Here is a 27,927-nt window from a genome sequence, read left to right as displayed (position 1 = left end):
AAGATAACGTAATCGTCATCTTTCAAAAATTTTTTATATTATACAGTTAAATACAAATTAACTATCGATCGGAAATTATATAATCTTATATATTTATATATATTGTCTTTATATTATATCGAACAGTATTTTTAATACAGGCGCGTTTATACACCAGTATTTAAATTGGTTTGAAGATTTTATTCAGTTATTAAAGCGTGTTTTTATCGTTTTTTTTTCAAATATAAAAAGGTGGATATTTGAATAATTAGAAACGTAGCGGAGAAGGTCAGAATCTACCAACGAAGGCACGGTTCTAGAGCCCCTTCTCGCATTTCCACAAGAGTACCTATACACTACCTCGCAGTACCTGCTACTTTGTATCAGACGGCGGCTACTATCATTTGACTAAATTGTACAATTCGATAACTTATTAAAACACCAAAATATAAATATTATACCAATTGTTATTTATGTTATTTTATAAATATAACCATTTTAAAAAGTGCTGCCCTCTAGTAACATTTAAATTTATAAATTAGTAGAACAATTAGGTAAAAATCCGACAGCCATTTCGATTTAATCATTTTAACCTACTTAATATATCCTTACGTAACGAAAGAACAGTAACAATAAAAAACAAAAAAAAACAGGTTTAGAGAATTATAAACCGTTTCGAAATTATAATATAAATTCACAATTATTAGAAAAGTATGGTAAACACGTTCAATCTATACAGTATACATAAAAGTAGAATTTCCGGTACCGGTACAAACGTTCGTTTCCGGTATCGGTACAACGAATAAAATATAAGAATAATTTAGTTTCGGGCTATTTATTGATAGCGTGAGTGAAGAGGAGCAAAACATTTTTTTAAGGGTATATTTATCAATACTAGTTAACGCGTCAACCTCGATGACCTAAATGGGAACACAGGACATTATACCGAAAAGAAAAATCTTTCTTTTTACGAATTTACACGTTAAAATGCCTGTTTTTTACCATAAAAATATACATTTTACACTTTTATTAAATTTATACACTCGACTTTTGAGTCGGGTAGTTATTCGCTGATGATATCGTATCGACTGGCGTTTGCTCTGTATTCCCTTTCAAATAAGATCGATAAAAGTAATAACACTACGAAAACCAATCAGTAAATTCGTTACTACTAAATTAAGGACTTTGTTTTCTTGTTTCTTACGTAAATTTTATTCGGTATAACTTAATAAATATAACTTGTAAAAACTTAAAAAAATATATAGGCCTATATATATATATTTATTCATTTAAAAAAAACAAAAATAATAATTTCTACCGTGTGAAAACACTGACCGTACGTTCCTAAATTCCAAGTAGAAATCTGTTATAAGTAGTTGACGCTTTGTCATTGGAGCCGCACCGTAAAATGCCGTAAATTTGAAGAAACTAGTTTCCGCGAACTAACTTCTGCGCATGCGCCGAAATTATTTCCTTAATTTAAATAAAGTTCTTAAAAAGTTTTATATGTAATAAAAAAATATAATTTGCTTAACTTTCGAACGCTTTCCTAACGCTTCCACTCATTATAAATCAATATAACGACTCCTTTATAACACACCGTAATTAATTAATATTAACTCAATTTTAATTAATAAATGTTTATATAAAGAGTAATTAGCTTTTTTTTTATAAAAAGTTCACGTTAATTTTTAACTTAATCAAAGTTATATTATACAATTCCACGATAAACAGGCGTAGCGGATATCAATCTGCGTGACATTTTGATAGATAAAGTAAACACTACGATAATATTTAAATACCGAAACAATAATTAACGCGCACGTAAATATATAATATTTAACTTTATATATATTTATAAAATTTAATTTCACTCGTAATAAAAAAAAAAAAATTTTTAACTCTAACCAGGTGCATCTTACATNTAATATATATATTTTTTATTTTAATTTAAAAATATAAACAGTTCAATACTTAAATAAGGAAAGATTGGCGCATCTACCACGATAATTTGCAAAGATCCCAATGTCTCAATTCAAAACAGAAATTAAAATCCACATCTGTTACATCGAATATGTTTAGATTTATTTATGAAATTAAATGCCACCGAGTATATAAATAGAGATTACTTAGATACGGATCCTAAATGAAACTTCATTTATATAAATTTTAATTTTAAATTGTTCGTTTTAAGGATTTTGTTGCCTCCACGCGGAAACGTAAAACGGATGCTCGTCGTGTTCGAATTACTTCGAACCATTTTTGTGAATTTACGTTTTAAAATTAGAATATTTATTTATTACGATTTCTTACAAAATTTTTATTAGTGTTGGTAGTTTAACAAAATTTTACGCACCTCTTGCGGCACGTAGAACAACAAAGTGATATTCAATATCCATCCATACATCTTTGGAGTGATGCATTGGACTGCACGTATAATCCGCTCTTTAATCTTTCCATATCTATAATGGCCGTTGCGTATACCAAATCTTTAACATATCCCCGCTAAGTGAAATCTAGTGAAATTATGTAACCACAAAATCGGCCTATCCGTGGCCTATTCGACTCACATCCAGTGTCGAGAACTCGAGCTCGGTGAACGAGTGTTTCGCGCAACTGGAAGATAAACTTAGGATTCTCTAATTCCAATTGGCGTATGGAGTAATTAATGGCCACGTTCGCACTAAATGTGTTTTCGCGGAAAAAAAATGGTCCAATAAGAAGATCGTGTAACAGAGCACACCACAAAATGGCGTCTTCCCTGGCTCAGATAGTTTCGTTTCAGTGTCCATTAAGTAGTTTTATGAATGAAAATTTAGAGGTTGCGAAAGCTCACTTTAGTGCACGCGGTGATGTATTGTGAATTTTTGATTAAACAATATTTATAATTTAAAAAATATATTTTAAGTAATTCAATTAATAAAAAGAAGTGAAATATTACTTTGGTAATTTTATGCAGTACAGTAATTTAAAAAATCTCATTGATATCTAAGTATTAGGTGATTTTATTTTTCTGTATCTAGCTAATTTGATAATATTAAAAGACTAGAATTTTTTTATACTTTAACACTAATTATAATCATTCAGTTATAATTTCAAGTTAAAAAAAACTCATATACTACGATAGTATTTATGTTTCATATGTTTACCAATGCTGGATCTAGATATTCCTTCATCTGTGACAAGATAATTGCATAACTCTGCATTTCTTATTCAATGATTTGCTCTTCTTGTTATGCATTTCTAATGGGCATGACATTTTATGACGTCCACAATTCCTATACTGTATTTCCAATTATTTATTTTATAAACTTTATACAGTTAGTCAATCTAACAATTGTAAACTACAAGATCTAAGTTCTTCAATTTTGACAGTTTGTATATTTTTATTAAAGTATAAAGTATCATGAAAGCTAACTCCAGATAGGATAATTATATTCCTAAAATTAAGGAAAAAATCTGATTCAATCTCTTCTAATATGAAGTTTCTTAGAATTTTTTAATTCAAATATAATTTCACAGTACTTTTAAATGTTTAACTTGACACTTATATAAATGCATATATAGGAATATAAATTCAAACTACATTATACAGTAATTTATAAAAAGAGATTTAAAAATAACAATTTTTGTCATTATAATTTGCTGAATAAAATTGTATCTTGTAGTTATTTAAAATACATAATATAATTTTATAAATTAAGATATATTTATTTATAAAAACTGTAATTTCCAGGTTACATGTTATTTTATAATTTTGTAATGAACAATAAGCGGAACTGCTGATAAAGATTAATAAATCTCTATGTATAAAATTGTTTGGGTGTTTGGGTATAGTATTTTATCATTAACTATGCACATACAATGTCTAATTTACGAACCGAATAAAAAACAATATGCTGTAATAGTATAATTTAGAAATATAATTCATATATATGTGAATAAAAGTACATTAATTAATTTTCGTTTACAATTATTTAGAATTCAGAGAATCATTTTTGTAATTTATTTTTCACTAAACAAGTTATTTTTGTTAAAATTTAATTGTGATTAAATACAAAACTTATGTTCCGTCCGATATATTTTGAAAAATATTCTGCAATGTACACTGTAAATACAGATAATTTGCAGGAAATGAGTTTTTAGTTACACTTTTTTTATATGAAAAAATTCGGGATTTGTCGCAGGTATTAATCGTGGTTACCGGTAGTCCAATCGAATCCATTGAGTTTAGAAAAAATAACAATAGAATTACTCTAATGTACATCATCCTTATTTTAAAAAAAAGTCCTCATTGGTTTATTTTTTAAATAGTGCGTTTTATCAATTTTTATATAAAAATAATGAGTCAAAAGTAAAATATTAATTGCAACGCATTTAATAACCGCGAAAAAATGTATTTTATTTTATTTTTTGAAAAATGAAAAAATCATTTTATTGTGATTAAAAAATAATAATAATAATAATAATAATGGTCAACTACAGGATAAGTAATCCGATTTTTGATTATAGAAATATTGTTCATCAATGCCAGCGCAAAAACATTTCAAAATTGTTTTCAATAATAACGACACCTTATTTATTTTCGATAATTTAACGATATTTATTAATACGTTATTTTTCAAATGTTTTATCTGTTAATACAGAAAAATTTAGAAAGAAATAAGAAATTCTCATTCAACACAAAGCATTTTGTTGAAAATTCTATGGTTAATCAGTGTATAATACTTGACACATCTCGTAACTGATAGAAGAATTTATTCCTTTGGAAATTTTAGTAATTTCTTCAAAAAACTTATTATTATGTATATTGAGTATTGTTTTAATTATAATTAATATTTGTTAAAAATAAATAAATAAATTTAACATTAATTGTAATGTCAACGTTAGAAAATTGCATTGTGTGCCTAAAAGATAAAAGTTATGTAAATATCTGTTCATAATAATCTTGTTATAGAAGCAGAACACCAGTTTTATTTGGAAATCGAATTCGGTCTCTTCTGATAGAATTGTGAAAGTGTCTGGATCGTTTGATATAATTGATTTATGATTTCAATAATAAATATGAACATAATTTTATTTATTTGTACAAATTATTTTTCGCTTTATTTTTTTTAACAAACTAATAATTAGCAAAGAATTATTGAATATAATAAAACTGTGGTAAACATTACTTTTTATTCAAGCATTAAATGATAAGTTATTATTTCTATCTATGCAAAGTTTTATTATATTTACTTTATATGATAATTTTCTTTAAACATTTATTCTTCTATAACATTTCAAAAGAAAATATTTGTTTTTAGTAAGTAAATTCTTTATTCGCATAATCATAATTTTATAAAGGATATATTTATGCTATTAACAATAACATTCTTGCGAAATTAATATTTAGTTTTCTTAAAAATTCGAATCGTGAATGTGGGATATTCAAAATATATTCGCCATATGTTAATGTCAGGAATCAAGGGTATTTTTGAAAACCCATTGTTCGGTTCGATTTTTATTAAGGTAGAATTTATTGGCCAAGAAAGAGCTTTCTTTATTCTAGTTAAAACTTCAATTAGCTAGCTCTTGGACTGAAAATATTTTCCTGAAACCCAAAAGTATTAAAACTATCTTTCTTAAAATTTATTTCATGCAGACAAAAATTATTTGTTACATTCTAGTATAATGCAATAACCCATAGCCGTTTTTTTTAACTGGTTCTGCCTGTGGCCTGTGGGCACTAAGAGCACTGCCGGATTAACTAATAGACAAAAATAAGACAAATGTCTACGGCCCGTAATTCGGTGGGGCCCGGATTTAATACAGAAAACAATAATAATAAATTAAAAATTTTCTTTATTACTAGAAACTCTTTTATTATACAATTATTGTTGTATTAGTGTCTGTATTCTGTATTGTTAACAAAAATTTTAAGTGACATTATTTAAGACGTCTTTAGAAGCAATTATTTAAATGAGACCCCAACTTAAATTTTGTGTAGGGTTCGCTACAGGCTTAATCAGGCACTGACTAAGAGGACTATTTTAACAAACCCATTACAGTTTGGCCAGCCCGCACTGGGTAGCCGGATGACGAGGAAAGGGCTGACATATCCGGACGGACCACACTTTGAAAAATTCCTATGATTTTTTACTACCTTTATCTCTAGTTCTCCGGAGTGGTAGATTGCCACCTTAGCCGCTAGATCATCCGGCCGTCGACAATCAGTGACAGTGAGAGCGAGTTCGAGTTCACATCCACGAAATTTCTGGATCGAGCCGAGACTCGACTCCCGTGTTGGAATCGAGATTTTGCATACGTCATAGCTTGTTCCTAATAAAAAACTTTTAAAAACAATTTTCGCTACGGCAATCTTCACAATGGAAACCTGGTGTCGCTACAGTAATAATTTCAAATCAAAACATTGTTATTTTAAATGTAATATCCGTTTATAATCATATAATATTTGAAGCAGAAATTTGGTTTTATATAAAAACCTATTTCCATTTAGCTCATAAATGTTGACAGTAGTGATATCGCTACTACGTGTTTCCTAATGTATATTTTCCATAAAATTAGAAATATTAATTTAAGCAATATTATGTATTTTGTAATTATTAAATTTTAAGTTTATTTAGATAGCATTTAATCTTTTAAGAAAAATAAATTGTATTAGTAATAGAACGAGCCTAAAAGCTTTATAATGTAGTTTTAAAATACTGACGAAAACCGATTTTATCTCAAAATAAATGGCGTTGACCTCTTACGTCGAACAATGCGTGAGCAACGTACAAAACACGGTTATACAGTATGGAATATACAAATACAGTCTGGCATTCTACATATAATGGCTGCTATAGAATAATTGCATCGAACTCGATTTTTAACATAAAAAAATCCTCGGAATTAAAGAAAGTATTTGTAGTAAGTCCTATAAAAATATTGCTGATAAAAATTGAGTTTAATATGACCCATATTGATAGAGCCGGCCAATTCTATACACCCACTATATCTATCTCTCCATAAAATATCAACAATGTATGCAATGATCGATTATAAATGTCACTTGCACTATGATACAACATTGCTTTCGTATAAACGTAAGAATTGCAACGCGGCACTTGGATATTCTGGTTATCAATTTGATGTCACTGTTTCTGTCAATATGTTTTATCTGCAAATTCAAATTTCGATTTTTCGCGATAAATACTACAAATAGAATCAGATTCGTTTAGTACAATACACTTTTGCCATAAATTTTACGTGATAAATCAATTTAAAATATTCTAACGAACATTATCGATGATAATTTTTAATATATTTGAATATATTATAGTATAATTTTCATATTCGTAGAATTGTACAGGCTATATATCAAAAGGAATTCCATAGTGTAGTAAAAACACAGAATTATTTTGAATTTTTCAATTAAACAATAATTAGACAAGTGTATTATAAAATTTCATAATACACTCGTTATTTACAATCCGAAAAAATAATGCGTACAAGTTTGTTTTTTGCTTAAAGCGAACTTCATACATAATACACTAAATAAGACCAGACAGCCAATTTCTGGTGTGTTTTCAACGCTACTATCGGGCGAAAATACATCCGAGTTTTATTTAGATGAAATTAAAGTATATATAATTTAATCATTACATTTAAGCATATATAATTTTGTATCTATGTTTTGAAAACACAAAGGTATATATGATTAATACTGTATTAAAAACAAAAAACAATTTCACCTGATTCAGGTTATGACGATGAAAACGAATACGCAACTACTAAAGAAGTATTAGAGTCCACTATCTGGTCTTATTTAGGTAGTTTGTGATACTGTACAGTACATAGTAATTGCATTAGTCTCACTACTGCAAATTACTTAATTGACAATTTCAGTTTATTTTATAAATTATTAAAGAAAATAATCAAAACTGTATAGTTTTGTAAAGTGTAAAATTACATATTTAATAAAAACAGAATTAAGTAAAAAAACTATTTCTTATTTTTAAAATATACAAATCACGATGTAATTTTATTTCACAATGCTGACTTTTTATGCATTACTAAACGGTTTTGAGAATGATTAACAATAATTAATATAAAAAATAAAACAACTTCTACAATGTATAAAATTAATATGACACAAACAAACTCTTATTATCAAATAATTACACTAATATTTTTCGTTTTACAATTCTTTCCCGTTTCGTTCGAAATAGGAAACGTGTTCATCTCTTCGAAAGATTAATGGAAACTACTGTATTTTGGAATGGACTGTAGGTAAACAGTCCGTTCCAAAATAGTTTATGAAGTATTTCTTTCATAACGTTTTTACATTAATCTATTGTGAAAATCTTTATTTCGAAATAACGACAATGTTAGAAATAAAATATTAAATATACTATTTTACCTAACTATTCGAGAAAATTAATATCCGAGATAAATGTAAAAATAGCTTTTGTTGCACCCAGAAACTTTTTTAGTTCATACATAACATATTTANGTATTTTTCTATCTATTTATCCGTCTATAAAGATTTCATTAAAAGTTTTAGCTTATTTTATATATATAAATTTAAAAATTCTACCTTGTAGTTTCTTCGGGAATAACTGATTAACCATAACAGGATTAGGTGAGACGGAAGTCGATGCCCCGACCACAAGCAAAACTAGTTTGACTGCCTTTTGCAAATCCTTTGACCATTTAACAATGGAAAAATTTATTTTAATCGCTGGCTTCGCAAACATTATATTAGCATCAACGAATAAATTTTTTTTTTTAATATGTAAACATTACTATCAATAACCAAAAACAATTACTTTGTAAATAAATAAATATATATATATATATACAGTATATGTTTTCTACATAGAGTATATGATACTAGAAAAACAGTTTATGCTCGTTATTGTCCGGATGCACATTTAGAAGATATTACTAAATCTGGTAGTTTGGGCTTGAACTTTCATAAAGAATTTTTGCAATTTGATCGTATCTCTTTCATAATCTGGCTAGAATCTTGATGAATTGCAATATCTCGCTAATCGCGCTTTATTCCCTCATTTATCATCAAGCGAAATACTTTTTAAATTATCTGTCTAATTATTTTTGTTGATTAATTTTTCAGAACTGCAATTACAGTTTTTTTTTTATATTCCTATGTTTGTAGTTAAGGTAGAAATGTATTTTATACTTCTACGTGAATAAATTTTTTTTGTAAAGAAAAATCTCTTAGGAACAGGAGTAATTAAAATCATTTTAAAATAAACAAATACAGAACATCGTTAGTATTTCTTTGTGAATTACAAATACTGGTACACGGATATCAATTTCGATTGAAGTAAAATAAGGGTATTGTATATCTTTACATTTATAAAAATATCACAATATACAGTTTTAGTTATGTAATAACTTGGAGATAACCATGAAATAGTACATTTCACTTAATAATAGAAGAAAATCTATACCAGTCGTAAAGCAGTCGTTCTATTGTATATGAATTATAAATTAATGTTTTGCAATATGTATAATCTACACTTAGAAATTATGAAAAGCATTAACATTTTAGAATTTATGAAATTTTTTAATGCACGAGTCATTTACTTAAACTTTATGGGTTTTTTATAACATCATACAGGATAAAAAGATAATCTAATGTGGAAACAATAAGTGAAATGTATATCATATAATAAGCCTATTCTTCAGATTTATGATCGCTCGTGTTATTAACTATTGTATATTTTACCGTCGAATTCAATAAACTGAATTATATAATAGTTTATTTTTTGTTCTATTGATAAATTATTAATGTTTTTATCAATTTATCAATTAATTATTACGTTTTCTTGAATTGTTCTGATTTTTTAATATATATTACGATATTTATTATTTGTCAATATGGAAATTCTTATTTTTTGTAGTAAATAAATTACCTAATAAAATGTCTTTTATTTGGTTTCCTAAAATTATGATAGTCTGTATGAAATGAGTCATCTAACTCATAACGAACACACATCATGCGATTCGTCTATAATTTTCGTGGCAATGTGTTATAAGTGTGAAAGAGATAAGTGTCACGCTATCGATTTTCATTAAAAAAAACTATAAATATTAATATTAAACCGGAAATTTATTATTTAAAAAGTGCAAAATATGCTATTGATATACATATAAAAATTGTATATTTTTCACAACTTTCAATGGCTTCGTCGCTTTGAAATTAATTAAATATGCGAGTAAATCTTTAAAAATACAAGGAATTCACGAAAGGAACATTGCAACGCATGCAAGAAAACTGAATTTAGGAGTTAAGCAAAGTACTAAAATACAGTAGACCCCCTATAACACCGTAGATAATTCCGTGTTATATAAATTCCGTGTTGTTGTACGAGTCACTTAGATTTTACAAATACGTGAGCCGTTCGTATTTGTAAAATCTAAGTGACTCGTACAACACGGAATTCATATAACACGGAATTATCTACGGTGTTATAGGGGGTCTACTTTATCTACTTTTCTTGTATATATAGACACGAAAGCCGAATTTCAGATTTAAAAAAATTTTTGGTCGATAATTTCGTTAATTCGTTTTATTGATTAGTTATCTCGACATAATCATATTTTATCAATGTGTATAAGATGGATCTACAATGTCAAATACGCTATAAAATAGATAATGTATTGACATAGGTGAATAGGCTATTCGTAATTACGAAATACATCTTCTCAAAATAGACACGGAGAATATAATTTAAGAGCTATAAATAATTTAAATAATATGAATTCAATAACCTACGAGATAAACGACAATTATGAACATTAATCTGCTAAAAATATTCATAATTTCTTTTTAAATTCGATTGGACGATAGAATCCAAATTAAAACAAGCAATTGGGGTGCAATTTTTAATTGTGTTTTTATTTTAAATTAAGCTTTCCATATCTGGTAAATTTTTTGTAATGATTAGCTATTTTATTAACATTTATTTTTCCGTGTATACATTAATATATTTCGTGAAAAAGAATATATATTTTATTTTGAAGATTTGAAAATTCTTATTTCTACAAAACAAGTATCTTTTACATTGCTGTTTGACATATTTCATAAAGATGAACAACCTTCGTAATATCGTATATCATCAAAATAAACTTTTTAAAAATATTTTTACCTCCCATATTTTATCAAAAATAAACAACTTTTCTATTGATATATCTTATTTTTTCTACAATAAATAAAAATACTTTTATTTGTTGATTTTTTAGTGAGAAGTAATTAAATTAGTCTTCAAAAATTTCCGATTTCTTATGCAAAAAGTATCTGCACATTGATATTTACTTTATTAATTAACATTCTGTAATATACAAATAATGAAATTATGAAAGGAAACAATTTTCTGTAACTTTTTGTTTAGCTAATTTATGATTACTATTAATATTTCCCCATATAAAACTAAATAAAGTTAACACAATAATAGAATTATGCTTAAAAAAGAAGAATGCAATTTCATAATTATATTCCAACAAATGGAATAAAGTGATAAAAATGGCAGTCAGCCAATTAGAAAAATGTATTGAACATTTCTCTCACAAAAAATTAATCACTGCCATATTTAATATAAAAATTTTCCAAGTAATAAATTATCCTATTATTAAATTAACCGCTTTTTAAAACTTCTTCCTTCTTAGCGCAGTTAACCAAACCATTATAGTTAAGGTTATAGTGAGGGGCGTATTTTAAGCTGTCAGCCTATAGCTATGGGGGACCCTAGAACGAATTCGGACGGGTCGAAAAACTCCAGAAGGTTTTCGGGTGTTGGTTCATCCCGGATATGTCGGACCTCATTCCTTACCACCCGGAAGCCCTCATACAAGCTTTTTAGGATGTATGGTTTGTTATACGGTCATAATTTCCTAATCTGCAGAGTTGTATATTCTGATTTTAAATCGATCTTGGTGCCTAATTTGTACACAAGACCAGGATCGGATCCAGGTATCGGCAAGGACAACTGCCCATGTCGATATCTTGAACTGACCCTGATCAAGATACAAAAAAAAACCTGTGTAAACCGGAATGCACCCTACTCAATCTTTTTCCGTTTTGAACAGGTTTGAGTATTTTTCTTTAAACATTTGTCTAGTATCAGATAAATGTCACACATTTACGTTCATTTTTATAATGAAAGTAGTTCCGCATTTTCCATTAGACTCACTAGACCCGGGTATATGAGTTCGGAAGACTCAAAAATTCAAAATAATAACAATAAAATAATGAAAAAATAATTTTACGTAGAAACAATTTAGTGTAAATTAAAAGTTTAAGTAGGGTAAAAAGGCATAATCAGTTGAGTAATATTAATATATGAATATATTTTGCATGAACAGAATGGTAGTAGTAATCACGGATTTTTAATAGCTGTGCCTTTTCCCCTTTTGTTCTAACACACGCTATGGCTGGAACATAATGCAGGAAATGTACGGAAATCATCTTTTACCTCCCAAAAATTACATTTAAGATTAGTATTGTGTAAGTTATTATTTGTGACATGTACTATTGTATTAACAATTTTACCACTTACATTGTAATTTTAGCGTAGTTTTAGTTCGATTCATTTGTATACAAATATTCGTTTAAACCTGTACAACAAAAATTGTTTTAGTCTGTCAGTATCCCAAATATTGCAAAATGAAAATGATAAAATAATCATTTAATGCAAAAGTAGCACTATTTGTTTAGGGTGCTCCTGCATATTGTAAGCTTAGGGGTTCCCATATTTCTAAATGCACCATTGAGTGAAATCTTATACAGTGGTGCAAAAATACGTAAAAATTATTCTATTAGTAGGCTTAATCTAAAATTACTCCAACTACTTCCTAACGACGAGCGTATTTGACTACAAGAAGTTACACGTGCTCAATTCCAAAAATGTCTTGCTGCTCACGAGAACTTGTACTGGGTATTCGAATTATTCGATGCGCTGCTTCGAGTTCACGCGACAATAGAGAAACTAATTCGAGTACCAAGAATTAGTATCTCGTTCTACTGTCGGTAAAATTTTATTAAGTTTCTAGTTAATATAACAAGAATAAAAAGTATAAACAATATAGAAATGCGCTTTTAAACTTTGAAATACAGATATTTTTATGATGACATAATACAAAATTCCTTTTTTTCAATCGAAAAAATTTTCAATAGAGGACTGATAGAAGAATAATAAGAAAATTAAAAACACTAAATAGTAATGTCTTCATTTTCTTATTCTTTTTTTCTTGACTTGTATTTCTTGCTTGGAATCTTAATTGTATTTCTCATTGTTTTGAAGTGCATGCCGGTGGCTGAGTAGACAAAACCACTGAACTCTGGAAGTTGTGGGCATGCTTACTGTATAATCTAGTAACCATGCGATTGGTCATGCATACACCATCTGTCCTCGCGTAATCTGTAGCATACGTGTTTCGTTCTGTTATTCTTGTGTAGTACTGTGCGATGGCTTCAAAATTATCGATGGTTTTATGCAATCATCGACGATGAATCAATGATTACGTCTAGCGAAAGTCTAGGTTTTATTTTATTTTTACTCGTTTTGCCCTGTGAGCACTAAGAGAATCTTTATTCTTAATCATGTCCATAATGAAAGTAGCCAGGTTTTTCTAACAAAAACTTAGTTGAAATAAGTCAAACAAGTACGATTGGTTCAACAGATAATAAAAATTGTTCAATAATTGATAACTCAATAAAATTAGTTTAATTAGGGTTATTCACTTATTTTTCAGAGTAACAACTACTTCTCTAATATTGGGAATCCATCAAATTTTACCACAAAAATTACTCACTTACAATATCCCGATTTCTGGTTTTGAACTTATGGTAGTTCTATTCGCGCTTGATTAACAGACTGGCCACATAAAGTTTTCCGAGTTTTCTTCACGTGTTTAACACTTAAATAAGAGTCTGTTTCCCATAAAATTCCTCGCGAAAATCACCTGTCCCATGGCATATCGCCCACGCGTGCGTTGTCTAATTCCATTACTCCAATTCATTATTTTGAAAAGTTTATTAAATTATTGAAAAAGTCACGCATAGCAATGGGTGTCTTTTTCTCTATGATTTAAAATCTTTCATGGCTTTTGAGTCGTCATTATTTTCGAATCTTTCCAATTTTTAGATTTTCTAGGAATGTTGACGATTTGTATATCATCTATATACAGTAATGAATGACCGAACCTTCAAAATTTCTATTCCTTCGGTTTTAGTCTATAGGAGCTGTTATTACATTTATAATATAATCTCATTCTATTTTTTCTCGGAAATTCCAAGCGATTGATGTAGAATTTTCATTCTGATCGCGTGTAATCTTTGTTTTTGATTCTTCTTGGAAGACTTGACGGATGGCTGAACCGTTAAAAGATATAACTTATATACCACTCTGAGGGACCTAGATTTGAATCTAGTCAAAATCTCAAAAATTTTTTATGGATGACTTTAATATGTCGCACTCTAATCCCACCGAAAGTGCTATTTTATCATTTACAATCTAACCGGGTACACATTTCAGAATCAGTGAAAATGGAATATAAAACTGATTGAACTCTGATTATTTAAGCTTTATTTATTGATTGATCTATAAATTGACGATGTTATATTGGCGTGTCAATAAAATTGCTCTAGTCGATGATCGATCCCACGACCACATATTAAGGCAAAATCGGAGATTGTCCCCGAAAAATGGGGACGTTCGATCAACCTATCATAGTAATGAGTAATTATTGTAACCTATCAGAGAACTGGTGGCAAAGATTTTCCATTTTGCATACGAAACCACCAACATACTGCGGACCCATACATAATGAGCAAACCTTGTGGTACATCTCACAATACATCACTCGTTCATCGTGTCAATAAATCAATTAATTAATGAATCTTCTGGATTTTTTGACTCGTCTGCCTACAGTCGTTACAATATTCCATTCTTCGTTCTTCATTTATATTTTTCATACATTATACAAAATAATAATTCAATTTAAGATACATTTTATTTGGTTTTAAAAGCCAGTACTATATTAACGTTACTCAGAGGTTAATAATATTCTAAATCATCATAAATATTATCATAATATTTAATATTACAATATGTAAAGCTAAGTAGAAAGGAATCTAAGATTTTTCCGCCATTTTCACATACGATCGATGTCATTCATTTAATTTTATTTTTTAATAGCATTTTTAAACCGAAATTTTAAGGGTATTTACTGCAATGAAAATATAAAAAGTGTTGTCAATAAAATTGAAGATGATAAAATTCGAATAACAATCCATTTTTTGGGGAGAAATAAAAAGTTATCGGATTGCCCTAGATAATCAAATTACTGGCATCTTCCGCAATGCTAACGAAACTGCCTCCACTCTCGTATAATTGAAGTCAGCACCCCTTTCTTCTAAAGATGTAGATGTTCACCTTCCTTTACATTAAGATCAGTCGACCAAGACAGAGTAACTATGGTAACATCGATTGCTTACCCCAGTGCAACTGTCGATGTGCAGAGAAAAGCAACCTTTAAAGATATTACTTCGCTTCTAATATATATTTTTTTCTTCCTATTTGAATATTTTTCTGTCGTTGTTTACGAAATATATTTTTTCGAAATTTTTATATCAAATAATTTAATTTAAATTAATAACGTTACGGTGTAGATGCCGAGTTGCGCGTAATTAACTAATATGTTTGACGTTCATTTTCAGAGGTATATTAGTGTAATAATGAATACATCCTGTAATGGCACTCTTAAGAATATAGGGTTGGGTAATCTCTACGTATAATTTATTTAGAATTACACATATTTTGCTCGATGTAGCAATAAACTAATGGAAATCTATGTAAATTAAGACAAGAAAACAATAAGTTAGTTAAGTCGATCATCATTAGTATGCGGTGAATCACATGATTCTAATGATGATCCGTTAAACAAGTCATCACAGCAGGAATCGGGGAAGAGTTATCGCGTGGTGTAATTGTTTTTTCTTTCTTAATTTTGATCTTTTAGAACTCAAATATTCTGCCAAAAATTTATATATTTTTTTCAAAATATATGCCATTTTACGAGTTAGACCTATTTCTTTATACTTTATAAAATATAATTATTTATTTAAGAAAGAAATTATTAATTTTTTAATGCAATTAAATAATAATTCAATAGACAAGTGATTAAAAAAATTATTTTTATATTAATTACGTGAAAAAAAATAAAGGGGCGAAGTGACTGCTTGTTCCAATTATTGTAGTCGTGATTTCAATCATACGTAAATGATACGTTTTCATAAAATTTTTAAATAATAAAAATATATTAATTGTAGTTATTTTTTCAATGTAATAAACTAGAAAAGAAGAAAGTACAGTACATACACGTAAATTAATTTTTCAAAAGTTAAATGAGTCTCAACATATTTTTATGGACACTATTAGAAAGCATTTCTATTCTCCGATGGAAGTAATTTTCAGTAGCATTTTATAAATCATAAAATTCAGTTACGTGCATTAATTTTTATGACTTTAAAATCGAAAACATTTAATTTCGTCCATAGACAATTGCGGATTTAAGAGGAAATAACCGATTAAGAGATGCTCCCTTCGTAATTACAGCATTACTCGAAAATCGATGTATTGCTTTAATTAAATCACGTCTTTTCATTGTATCGTTTAATGTTTAGTTTAAGAAAATCGAAAACGTACTCTCTTATCAATAAAATTGCATAATTTAAAACGAAATTATCAAACGAAAGAGTAAGAACTCGATGCTTGAACGAATGAAATGCATTCGAGTTTCCATGATAACGTCTCGACAGGAACTGAAGAAGAAATATTTTCAGATCGATTTGTGAACAACCTGACGCAGTAAAAATTGCATTTCTAACGATCGGATCGACATCACTACAGACGTTCGAGATTATTTCATTTCAAAACTCACTCTAACATCTCTTTCTTTCCCCCCTTATAAGCAGAATTTTTATCGGCTCCACTCCTTAATAATAATTCTTAAAAAAATTTATTTCGCTTCATAAATCTGTATAATTAACACTGGGATAATTAAATCGTATTAAATGATCTGTTTTACGAATAATTTTAATTATTTTTCGTAACATTTACACGCGTAAAAGATTCCTTTAACGGTGCTTACATTCTAAATCTATCAATCGATAAATGTAATTTTATAACAGGATGCTGTATTAATGTCTTTTTTTTTCTTCGCGTTTTAAATATAAATATTTAAAACATTGATTTCAATACGTTAAACTGGCATTACATACGTTCTATTTACAAAGAACGTATGCAAGAAATAAGTTTTACAACTGAAATATTTGTGCATTTAAATTAAAACCAACAAATATGAAACTCTAACTTGTAAGTGGTGGTGCCAAAACAACGGCAGTACTTGGAGCTTCGTATAAAATATTTAAAAATTTATAATTTGTTTTATAATTATGACAAGATGCGTAAATATTCATAAGGCAACATCGTGGATATATTCTTTGAAGTATAAGAATATTTTTAAATGCGATTATGCAGTGACGGATTTATCGATTCTTTCACTTCTCGAGTCACAAGGGCCCGAGATTCTGGGGCCTCTAAAAAGCTGTGTTTTTCCTCCATATAATTTAAAGAAAAAGTTTAAAGATGAATTACTTTCCAGTTTTACTTTATTCTGTATTAAGAAGTAATTTAAGGAAGTTGATTTTAGTGAAAATGTCGCCATTAATCCACCATTGCATCTAATTCCAAATTATTGTGAATTTTTGATACTTCCATCCTTACATTTTGACACAAAAATAGATTTTTTTAATGTATAAAATGAAAATTTTCTATACTTTTTCACTGTTTCTGTTCGTTATAAATCGATTTTTCTATTATTTATGATTTAAAACAAGAGTAAAAATATAAAAAATTAATTCTTTTATATACTTATCACAACAATTACCAGATATTTTGCGTTACACGTACAGTACGAGTAACGTCATAACTCTCAAAACGGATGGCAGAAATTGAATAATTACTAATGGTCTACAATATATCGTAACTAAATGTCACGATGTTCTATCGTCACGAAATCGTGCATTACAAACGTCACGAATCACCTGTTTGTATTTTTAACACACAGCATACGTCACAACGATATACTCGATAACTTAAATATTATCAAGCGCTAATATCGATTAATTGTTACGTAGCTAATTTAAATCAGCCCTTTTCAATTGGTAGATCCCAGAAGCTTATTTTGCCTTCTAATTGATTTGTCGTGTAAAAGAGGTTGAGAAATGTAGGATACATTTCTCCACCCTTCACAATTTTCTCTAATAAGAAATGGGACATTTTCCAGTTCTTGTTATAGAAAACCGTGTTACAGAATGAATTTTCTTCATATTTATTCAATCGTTTAATCAGAAATTATCTTGATTATTTCGCATTGTAAGCGATAGATCATATAAGATAATTGTAATAAAACAACAGAAATTGGCTTAGTTTCTGTAATTAATTACGGCAACAATTTAATGAACTTAATTTAAAATAAACTACAACATAATTCGGTTATAAAATTACATTTTTACTTATTTTTTTCTTAAATTTTAAAACTCCGCCATTAAATTTTGAAAAGAAAATATTCCAGAAAATAACTAAAATCTAGAATCTTGGCTACTGTCGACATCTGTCGTATGAAATTCGTAATAAACAGCGAAACTTTATTCTTTTTAAAATATATCACAATATTTAACATAAATATTACATTTATATGATAATTATATAATCCTACCTGACTATTAGAAGCCAATTCGTAGTATTAGACTATTCGAAATTGGTAATTATCATTTACATACTCGTTCTATTGGAGATATGACGAAAGGGATGATTATCCGTGAAAAGCAGTCGCGACACTAACCACAGACAACGGAATCGAAATAATTCCTTTCCATATTTTATTATAATAAATGAAATGTGTTGTTAGAATTGAGAAAACATGATTAAAATTATAAATCCTTAGCCCAAATATTAATANCCTGACTATTAGAAGCCAATTCGTAGTATTAGACTATTCGAAATTGGTAATTATCATTTACATACTCGTTCTATTGGAGATATGACGAAAGGGATGATTATCCGTGAAAAGCAGTCGCGACACTAACCACAGACAACGGAATCGAAATAATTCCTTTCCAATATTTTATTATAATAAATGTATAAGTAATAAATTTTCACGCGTACAAATAGTAGGGAGCAAAAAAAAAAATTGTATAAAACTCGATTTTATGACGAGAACGTGTAGTATAATTACATCTCCCAATCGCTCTTATCTTCTATGTTGCGTAATATATATATTTTTTATTTTAATTTAAAAATATAAACAGTTCAATACTTAAATAAGGAAAGATTGGCGCATCTACCACGATAATTTGCAAAGATCCCAATGTCTCAATTCAAAACAGAAATTAAAATCCACATCTGTTACATCGAATATGTTTAGATTTATTTATGAAATTAAATGCCACCGAGTATATAAATAGAGATTACTTAGATACGGATCCTAAATGAAACTTCATTTATATAAATTTTAATTTTAAATTGTTCGTTTTAAGGATTTTGTTGCCTCCACGCGGAAACGTAAAACGGATGCTCGTCGTGTTCGAATTACTTCGAACCATTTTTGTGAATTTACGTTTTAAAATTAGAATATTTATTTATTACGATTTCTTACAAAATTTTTATTAGTGTTGGTAGTTTAACAAAATTTTACGCACCTCTTGCGGCACGTAGAACAACAAAGTGATATTCAATATCCATCCATACATCTTTGGAGTGATGCATTGGACTGCACGTATAATCCGCTCTTTAATCTTTCCATATCTATAATGGCCGTTGCGTATACCAAATCTTTAACATATCCCCGCTAAGTGAAATCTAGTGAAATTATGTAACCACAAAATCGGCCTATCCGTGGCCTATTCGACTCACATCCAGTGTCGAGAACTCGAGCTCGGTGAACGAGTGTTTCGCGCAACTGGAAGATAAACTTAGGATTCTCTAATTCCAATTGGCGTATGGAGTAATTAATGGCCACGTTCGCACTAAATGTGTTTTCGCGGAAAAAAAATGGTCCAATAAGAAGATCGTGTAACAGAGCACACCACAAAATGGCGTCTTCCCTGGCTCAGATAGTTTCGTTTCAGTGTCCATTAAGTAGTTTTATGAATGAAAATTTAGAGGTTGCGAAAGCTCACTTTAGTGCACGCGGTGATGTAAGTGTCATCTCGAATTTTTTTCGAATAATATCCGGCATTCTAACTTTTTCGTGGCTACTTTGAATGCTCTGTCAGTAAGACAATTTATTGTGAAAGTTCGCGCGAAATTAAAATTTACCACAAAGGCAGACAGTATACGGTAAAAATAATAATTGATATATTTTTACAAGTAAACAATTTGGCGTATATATACAGATTCTTCTTTGGGAATTCCAACGTCACGATATATTACAATAGTATGCGAAGTTACCGCAAGGACAATAGCTCGTTATATTCAAATGTGCGGTACCGATCCCGATCCCGATCGTGATAATATGAAGCTCGATCTTAAAATTAATCTTATACACTAACTTAACAATAATGGAAGAAAAGGATAGAAGCAAGGGGATGAAGAAATAATATATACAATAGAAACAGGGATACCCGGGATTTTGTTCGGTGTATTTGCACTATGCTTACTGCTGGGTGGGATACCACACAATATTCTCCAAAAATTTGACTCGTTGCGTTCTTCTTCTTCTTCTATACTTAAGATTTTTCCTTTCACTGTCGTCGATTCTACCTTAAAACACGACCCCTTCTGTTAACGTACTTCCGAGATTACTAAAATTGAAGTTCATAATTAAGAATTAAATTATAGTGGTAGAAAATAATATAAAAGTATTTATATTATTTGTACTGTACAATTTCAAAACTATGTTGTGTAATAATTCGACTCTGACTTAACGGCTATTTTGATATTATTAATGAGAAAAGTTTAAAATCATCGATTTCCTTATCTGTTGTTGGGTTGTTCCCAACTAGCCGATATAATAATTAACTGATTGACAAGATGTATCAATATTATAAAAAACACATTTACTAAGAGATAACAAATGGCTAACTCCAATTTTAATTTTACATGGGGTATAAGCAGTAGTACGAAACGTGGAGCGTAGCTACATGCAGCCGAGTGCTAAGACACTAGTCCAGCAGTGTGTTAGGTCTTCCGATCCTCCTACGCTACTGCTCCGGCCCTTTTACCGCTTTACAGAAAGTGGTCCGCGACTATATCTATACATGAAATAGCTCGCGACTGTTACGGCTTAACAAGAAATAGATCGCGACCGCAACACTGTCCAATATTTTTGTTTTACAGAGTTGAATTGTTTGGACCACGTGGAGTGAAAAATTTTGTCAAGGTCCTCGTGAGAATGTGACACGTGTGAAAGAGGACCACTGAGTCATAATATTTGCACGTGCAACTATCTATATGTTGTTGATGTCGACCGACATACACCACGAGTATGTTGCGATTGGGTAAATCATGTTAGCAAGCAGTGACACTAGTGAGACTTTATTAAACTAATTTTTACACAGTTTTTTCGCTAAGGCATGAAATATTATTTTGTACCATAAATGGTACTGAAATATTATAATGTACTCAAAATGTACTAAAAATCTAAGTATACTTTCAATGTATTCGAAAAGGCAAAATGTACTCGAAAAGTACAAATGTACAGTATTAAGAATGGCAACGTTGCTCCGTCGTTGCTAACGCAGTCCAGCAAGAGAATGCTTTGTCCGTTGTCTTCAGGGTCCTGTTCACTCTTTGTTCTTCACATTTCTCAGAACTGGTCATCCCACCCAAGGGACAGGGATTTAGATAAGAAATAGATAAGAAAGTTCTAGAAGGAAATAGAACAATAGGACAAAGGGTAGAAAGAAGAGACTAAACTAAACCTAAATTAATATTTACAAAAATATAGCGTACAGCTACACCATTTTATGGTTAAGTTTTACAACTGGGACCCCTTTAACTTTTGACTGTAAAAATGCATATTTTTAAATTATAGATCACTCCATCACGATACTATCGATAGTACCACGGTAACTAGCAGAGTCAACGGATTATCTGCTGGTGTGACCTACTTACTCGCTGTGTCTTTGTAAAGTGTTGGTTGGGAATGGAACATTTTGCTATATATACAGATTAGATGAATTATTGTAGGATGCAGCGACAACAGAACTACAGTATATGTTATTTACAATTGATACTGTGTTTATTAATCAAACAAAGAGTAATTAAAGTTAAACCAAAAAAGGTTAGGAACAGATTAGAGAGAGGAGGATTTTCATATTTACAGGCAGATAATGAATTAGAGGTTTAGAGGACAAATAGAATAAATGTAAGATGGCAAAAACTCAAACAGTATCAATAGATATTGACAGTAATTGGCAAGCGCCAAATCCGACAGAGGGCGCTGTTTTGAGCCAAGATGGCTGCAGAAACAGGGTAAGGAAACGACCACGTGTTTGTTCAGTATCTGATCCGATTTAGTTTCTATCAGTGACGACTACTGCGAGGACCAAATAAAGAACAAATCATTGAATTTACGTCAAATTCTAGACTATATCGGCGACAGGAAACGTTATCTTATAGAAGGTGAAGCCGTTTTGGATATATGAGTCGTGTACTGTACACACACAACATAATGTGTGCTACAAACTTTTGACTGGCCTATGTTGTATAAGTGCTGAATGACTCAGCAGAACAGCATTCAGATTCGCACTAATTTTAACTATTATGATAAATAAAACTATGTTTTTATATTGGAACATGGTGTATACTTCTCACCTGTTAACGTATAATAATCATGCTATCACATGTTTACAAAAACCAGACAGCCCCGCATTGCACGTACAATTAAGATGTGCCCCTGTAATTAAGATGTATTAAAATGCCAATATCTGAGATTGCAACACTAAAGCAACATGAACTTCGGTGTTGTTGTTAGAGTTTAATCCAAAAATACGATGTGTCCAGCATCCAAAACGGCTTCGCCTTCTACAAGACAACGTTTCCTGTCGCCAATATAGTCTAGAATTTGACATAAATTCAATGATTTGTTCTCAATTTGGTCCTCGCAGTAGTCGTCACCGACGGAAACTGAATCGGCTCAGGCACTGAACAAGCACATAGTCGGTTCCTTACCTGTTTCGGTAGCCATCTTGGCTCAAAAACAGCGCCATCTGTCGGATTTGGCGCTTGCCTATAGCAACGATACAGAGTCTAAAAGACATGTTACCTGATATTTTAATCATATATATTTATTAATATATATAGACCTACATATAAACAAGGAAAGATATCAGAGTAGGCTATCGATTAATTTGCATTCGTATTCTACTTTTAATGGTGCAGAATATCTTATAAACTACTAAAATATGTAGATACAATGTACAGTAAATGTCATAAGAAAAGCAATTTCATGTGTCAAAACTACGGCACTTGTGCTGATTAGGGGGTACGGCTATTTGAGATGTTTCCTCATAAAATTAATCAAATCTAGACTAATTTCACTCGAATATTTCGAAAAGACGTATAATTTGTTGGAAATGATCGATATAAAATATGCTATGAACAAAAAATTGTCGGAATACTTATCGAGTGTACCCGTTCGAAGACGCCATTGCTTAAGCTTGTTTTCGTGGCGGAGCGTCACATCGGACGGCGGACGCGTACGAAGCGTGTCACATGACATTTGTCGGTGCTATTCGGTCACGTGACTACTCATCTCCGGCGTGTTCCTGATAACTTATTCTCTTTGCGAAGAATTCGCTGAACTTTAGAGACATCACGTGATAGATCATAATATACTATAAATTTTTATTGTAATTAGAAACGACTTATTATTATTATTGACTATATGAAGCAACAAAGGAAAAACCGCTCGCTAACGACAATAATTCTATCATGATATATATTAATCAGATGCAACATAAGATGTCTAATGTCTTGATGTAAATAAATATTATGCAATTTTGTTTACGACATGAGAGATTAGGCCATTTAAAAATAGAACAGAATTATTAGTTATTTATCGCATTATCATACGTTATTATATGTTGATTTTAATCCATATTTAGAGTAGAACGAAGTTTTAATATCTCTGTTAATGATGTCTCTAAAGTTCAGCGAATTCTTCGCAAAAAGAATAAGTTATCAGGAACACGCCGGAGATGAGTAGTCACGTGACCGAATANTATAGAGCGAGATCATTTCGCGTTTACTTAAAAAAAAAAAAAATTGAAGAGATATTGAGATAAAGAGTTGATGGACGTTTAGAAAACACACAGATGATTTTCCGACGAGCTTTACAAAGTGTGTTATACACAAAATACCATAGAACTAGAACTAAGCTTTCCAGCCGCCATTTATTAAGTTGAACGTGGCGTCGCACGTTGGAGAACAGACTATACAAAACACGTGACTTGTCTTTATGTCGCCGTCACGTGACTACTCATAATTGTCACTTGTTTCAACCACGCCACTTGGCATGTTTCCGGACGACTTATTTTTCTCGAGTAAGACTATTTTCACTATACTTTGCAGGCATACGTCATAGAACAGTGACATCACACTTCCCTAGTCATGATTCACCTCTTTACGGAATCCAAAGAGTCCGCGGACCAGAGGTTGATATGTTTGCAAGTAAAATTATATTAGTTACATAAATTTTAAAATAAAACGATAACAATTTATAATACATTTATAATGAAATTTATCAAAGACTTTCTTGAAAATAAATAATGGCGGCTGTATTATAAGAATATTCGGAATCTGGTCGAGCCTTTTGCCGCACTCGATGCTTAGTTTTAAATAAATATATGCGTGTTGGACTTCGAACTCAAATTGTGAATTGGAAATAAAGCCAAGTGTTTATTTAGACCTACCCGTGTTGTTTGTAATTTAGCACCTATGACCATCCATAAACGTTGTTTAAATATAGTGTCTTTATACGTGACACTGATGTGGTCGAACGGATTCAATAACTCGTCTATTTCATTTATTTTTCGTTTTTTCGAGACCGTCACAATTGTAGGGTTAACCTTTTTATACTTGCCGCCCACCAAATATTTCATAATTTTTGTGACCCACATTTTCTAAAATAATAATTTATATTTGTTAAATTATCTATAATAAATTGATTTCTTTTAGTATTGCTTTATTTTTTAAATTCCAAGCATTAATAGTTTCTTAGAATTACTTCACTGAGACGTCACTGAGAGAAAATAGTGCCTCGGCCGAAACAACTTAAAATGTTAGAAAAGTACTGTAAAAAGCCTTCGAGAAGAGTGTTAAGAAAAATATTTAATTTTTGTTATGCCGGGTTCGACCACCAGGGTGCGTTATGTAGTTTACATACCGGCAACATGCCATGTGTTCCTCATTATTGTTCCGGCTGCCACAAGTTGAGGTTAGAGAACAAAGAAGTCCGAAAGTTGAATATTTTTATTCAATTTTAAATACTGTACATTTTTTAAAATCAATATTTTATCAAAATGGCGGACATAAATGGCGAAGGCGATCCTTTAGACGAAGAAATTGAAACAAGAGAGAATGGTGAACATAACGAGGAATTACCAGAAGGTGCCGTTGACGATACGGGCGAAGAACAGAATATCAAAGATTACGAATTCGAAGCTATAAAAGCCAGAATAAGGGAAACGGAAGAAGAAGCTAAAAAGTTAAAACAAATGCAGAGTGAGACTGAAAAACAAAGGAGTACGAGTCCTCCAGGTGCGTTACTTGGTTTATCACTTGAAGAAAAAATGGAAGTTGATGGAAGATCGGTTTATGTGGGCAATGTTCATTATGGAGCAACAGCTGAAGAATTAGAACAACATTTTTATGGCTGTGGTTCTATAAATCGTGTGAAAATTTTATGTGACAAGTACTCAGGTCATCCTAAAGGGTTTGCATATGTTGAATTTGAGGACAAAGATTCTATTCAGACTGCTATGGCGTTAGATGAATCACTTTTTAGAGGAAGACAAATTAAAATAATGCCAAAAAGAACGAATCGACCGGGAATTAGTACCACAGACAGACCACCAAGAGGACTTTATCGAAGATGTGGGAGACCATATACTCGAGGATATCGTCCAAACAGAAGGTCATACAGGCCTCCACGCTGCAGAACTTAACTCTCCAATAGCTTTTCCATCTTCCTTACTTTTTCATAAATGTAAAAAATAAAAAAAGATGTAAAAAATTGTCAAATAAAAATATGAAATATGTGTAAATAAATAAATAAAACCTCTCTTTGTCTTTCAGTTTGAAGTGTCTTTTATCCAAAAAGCCACATTCGCGCATGCGCTTTATAGAGCATCAACCTCACCCGGTTTAGCCGGTGGAAGCTGCACACATATAACGATTCCAATTCTATCCGGGACCAATTCTGGGCAGTTAGCCACCCGCCCGCTAGATATTTCGATTACGTGAATAACGAGTAGATTTATAACTTAACCCAACCGATAAGAATTTACTGGTATGTTTTTACGATAGTTCTGTATAGTTGATGGGAGTTAAAAAATCCATTAAAATATTTGATATATTTATTCCGCTCTCCGATTTTATATTACTCAGGGATTTCAATGTTAAACCGGTGATATCACGATTTCGTACATCCCATCTTTAAGGGAATATAGAAAAATACGTGTACAATTCTTGTATAACGTTAAAAAATTAACCGTTACTTCGACAGCGTCATTTACAACTAAATTTAATGAATGAGAGAGATGCACTAGATACACAAAAAGCTCTAGAATTTCTTTTCCTTACATTTACGATTTATGTATCCGTTTGTCATAAAAATTTGTCTTTCCATTTTTTCCCCGAGATTACAAATATTCGAGTACGAAGTAACCGGTTTCGACTTATTTCTACTTAAGAAGTAGTTAAATAATTAAGCGATTAGGGAATTGGGGACATAAACAAAACCCTGATGAAAGAGCCGGAATTTTACTTAAACAAAAGCCTAACCGGACCAATATCTAGCCGAGTACAGTTGGACTGATTTCTTCGTAATAAAGACAGAAATTTTTCCAGTTCAATGAAAGTGACTAAAAGTCGTAAATTTTGGAAATTTCCGTGGACACCTGGTCTTAAAACGAATTATAGTAGTTAGAAAACAAATGACTTTTAAGTTTAACAAATTTAGATTTTTACAGCTATGGTGAGAAACGTTTAAAATTTACAACGACCCTGTCGCGTCCTTTGAGATATACTAGTGATGAGACAAAAGAGACAATAACCGGTATCGGCACCCTCGGGATTTGACAAGCATGCACCGCACCGCCCACCTACCAAGACTGTCTCTGATTCCATCCACGAGCCACTGGTAGGGAGCAATTTTAACTAGGTGGATTGTTTTAATATTTAAAAAGTAAAGACTATTTTATGTTATTTTTATGTACGTTTCTTCACAAAACTATATTTATAATTTTCTTTAAAAGTATATTCATACAATTGAATATTTTGTACCAGGTATGTATAATTGTATATCATCACACATTTTATTTTAACAAGTAAGTTTTTATAATTTTATTTTTAATTTTAGCCCTTATATTATAGCTAGCAATTTAGAATGTAATTGTGATATCGAAAATTTATTTCAAAAAGTTTTGGCTCGAGACCATATAATGAAAAAGAAAAAATTTGTTCGACATTTTCATGATAAAATTTATGAAGATATAAAATGGCTTTGTGGATGCATAAAAATGCAAAATTTGTTTTGTTGGCCTTGCCTACTATTTTCAAATAAAATTAGTGTGTAGAATGAGATTGGCTTTGACGATTTAAATAATTTGAGTAAAGCTGGCAAAAGACACGAAAATCCTAAATCTCG

General features: G+C 30.3%; 1 protein-coding gene and 1 pseudogene across 7 annotated transcripts in view; one reads left to right on the top strand and one right to left on the bottom strand.

Annotated features, from left to right (window-relative positions):
- Positions 1-18,879, bottom strand: part of LOC111636733 (protein Gawky-like) — a 273,290-nt gene extending 254,411 nt beyond the window's left edge. For 2 of the 7 annotated variants that reach the window (XM_023382044.1, XM_023382047.1), the window contains exon 1: positions 1,315-1,415. In XM_023382044.1, the coding sequence (XP_023237812.1) occupies positions 1,315-1,370 (56 nt within the window). In that variant the 5' untranslated portion in view covers positions 1,371-1,415. Of the gene's footprint in view, positions 1-1,314; positions 1,417-18,771 lie in introns of those variants that run through there. The other 5 variants (XM_023382051.1, XM_023382053.1, XM_023382045.1 and 2 more) reach the window with 5 other exon arrangements.
- A 6,624-nt stretch (positions 18,880-25,503) lies between these two features.
- On the top strand, positions 25,504-26,330 carry LOC111636735 (annotated as a pseudogene).
- Positions 26,331-27,927: the final 1,597 nt, after the last annotated feature.

The sequence above is a fragment of the Centruroides sculpturatus genome, unplaced genomic scaffold (genome assembly GCF_000671375.1).
Source record: "Centruroides sculpturatus isolate CEXI.00-Female unplaced genomic scaffold, Cexi_2.0 scaffold1083, whole genome shotgun sequence".
NCBI lineage: Eukaryota > Metazoa > Arthropoda > Arachnida > Scorpiones > Buthidae > Centruroides > Centruroides sculpturatus.
This window is presented reverse-complemented; position numbering and strand designations above follow the sequence as displayed.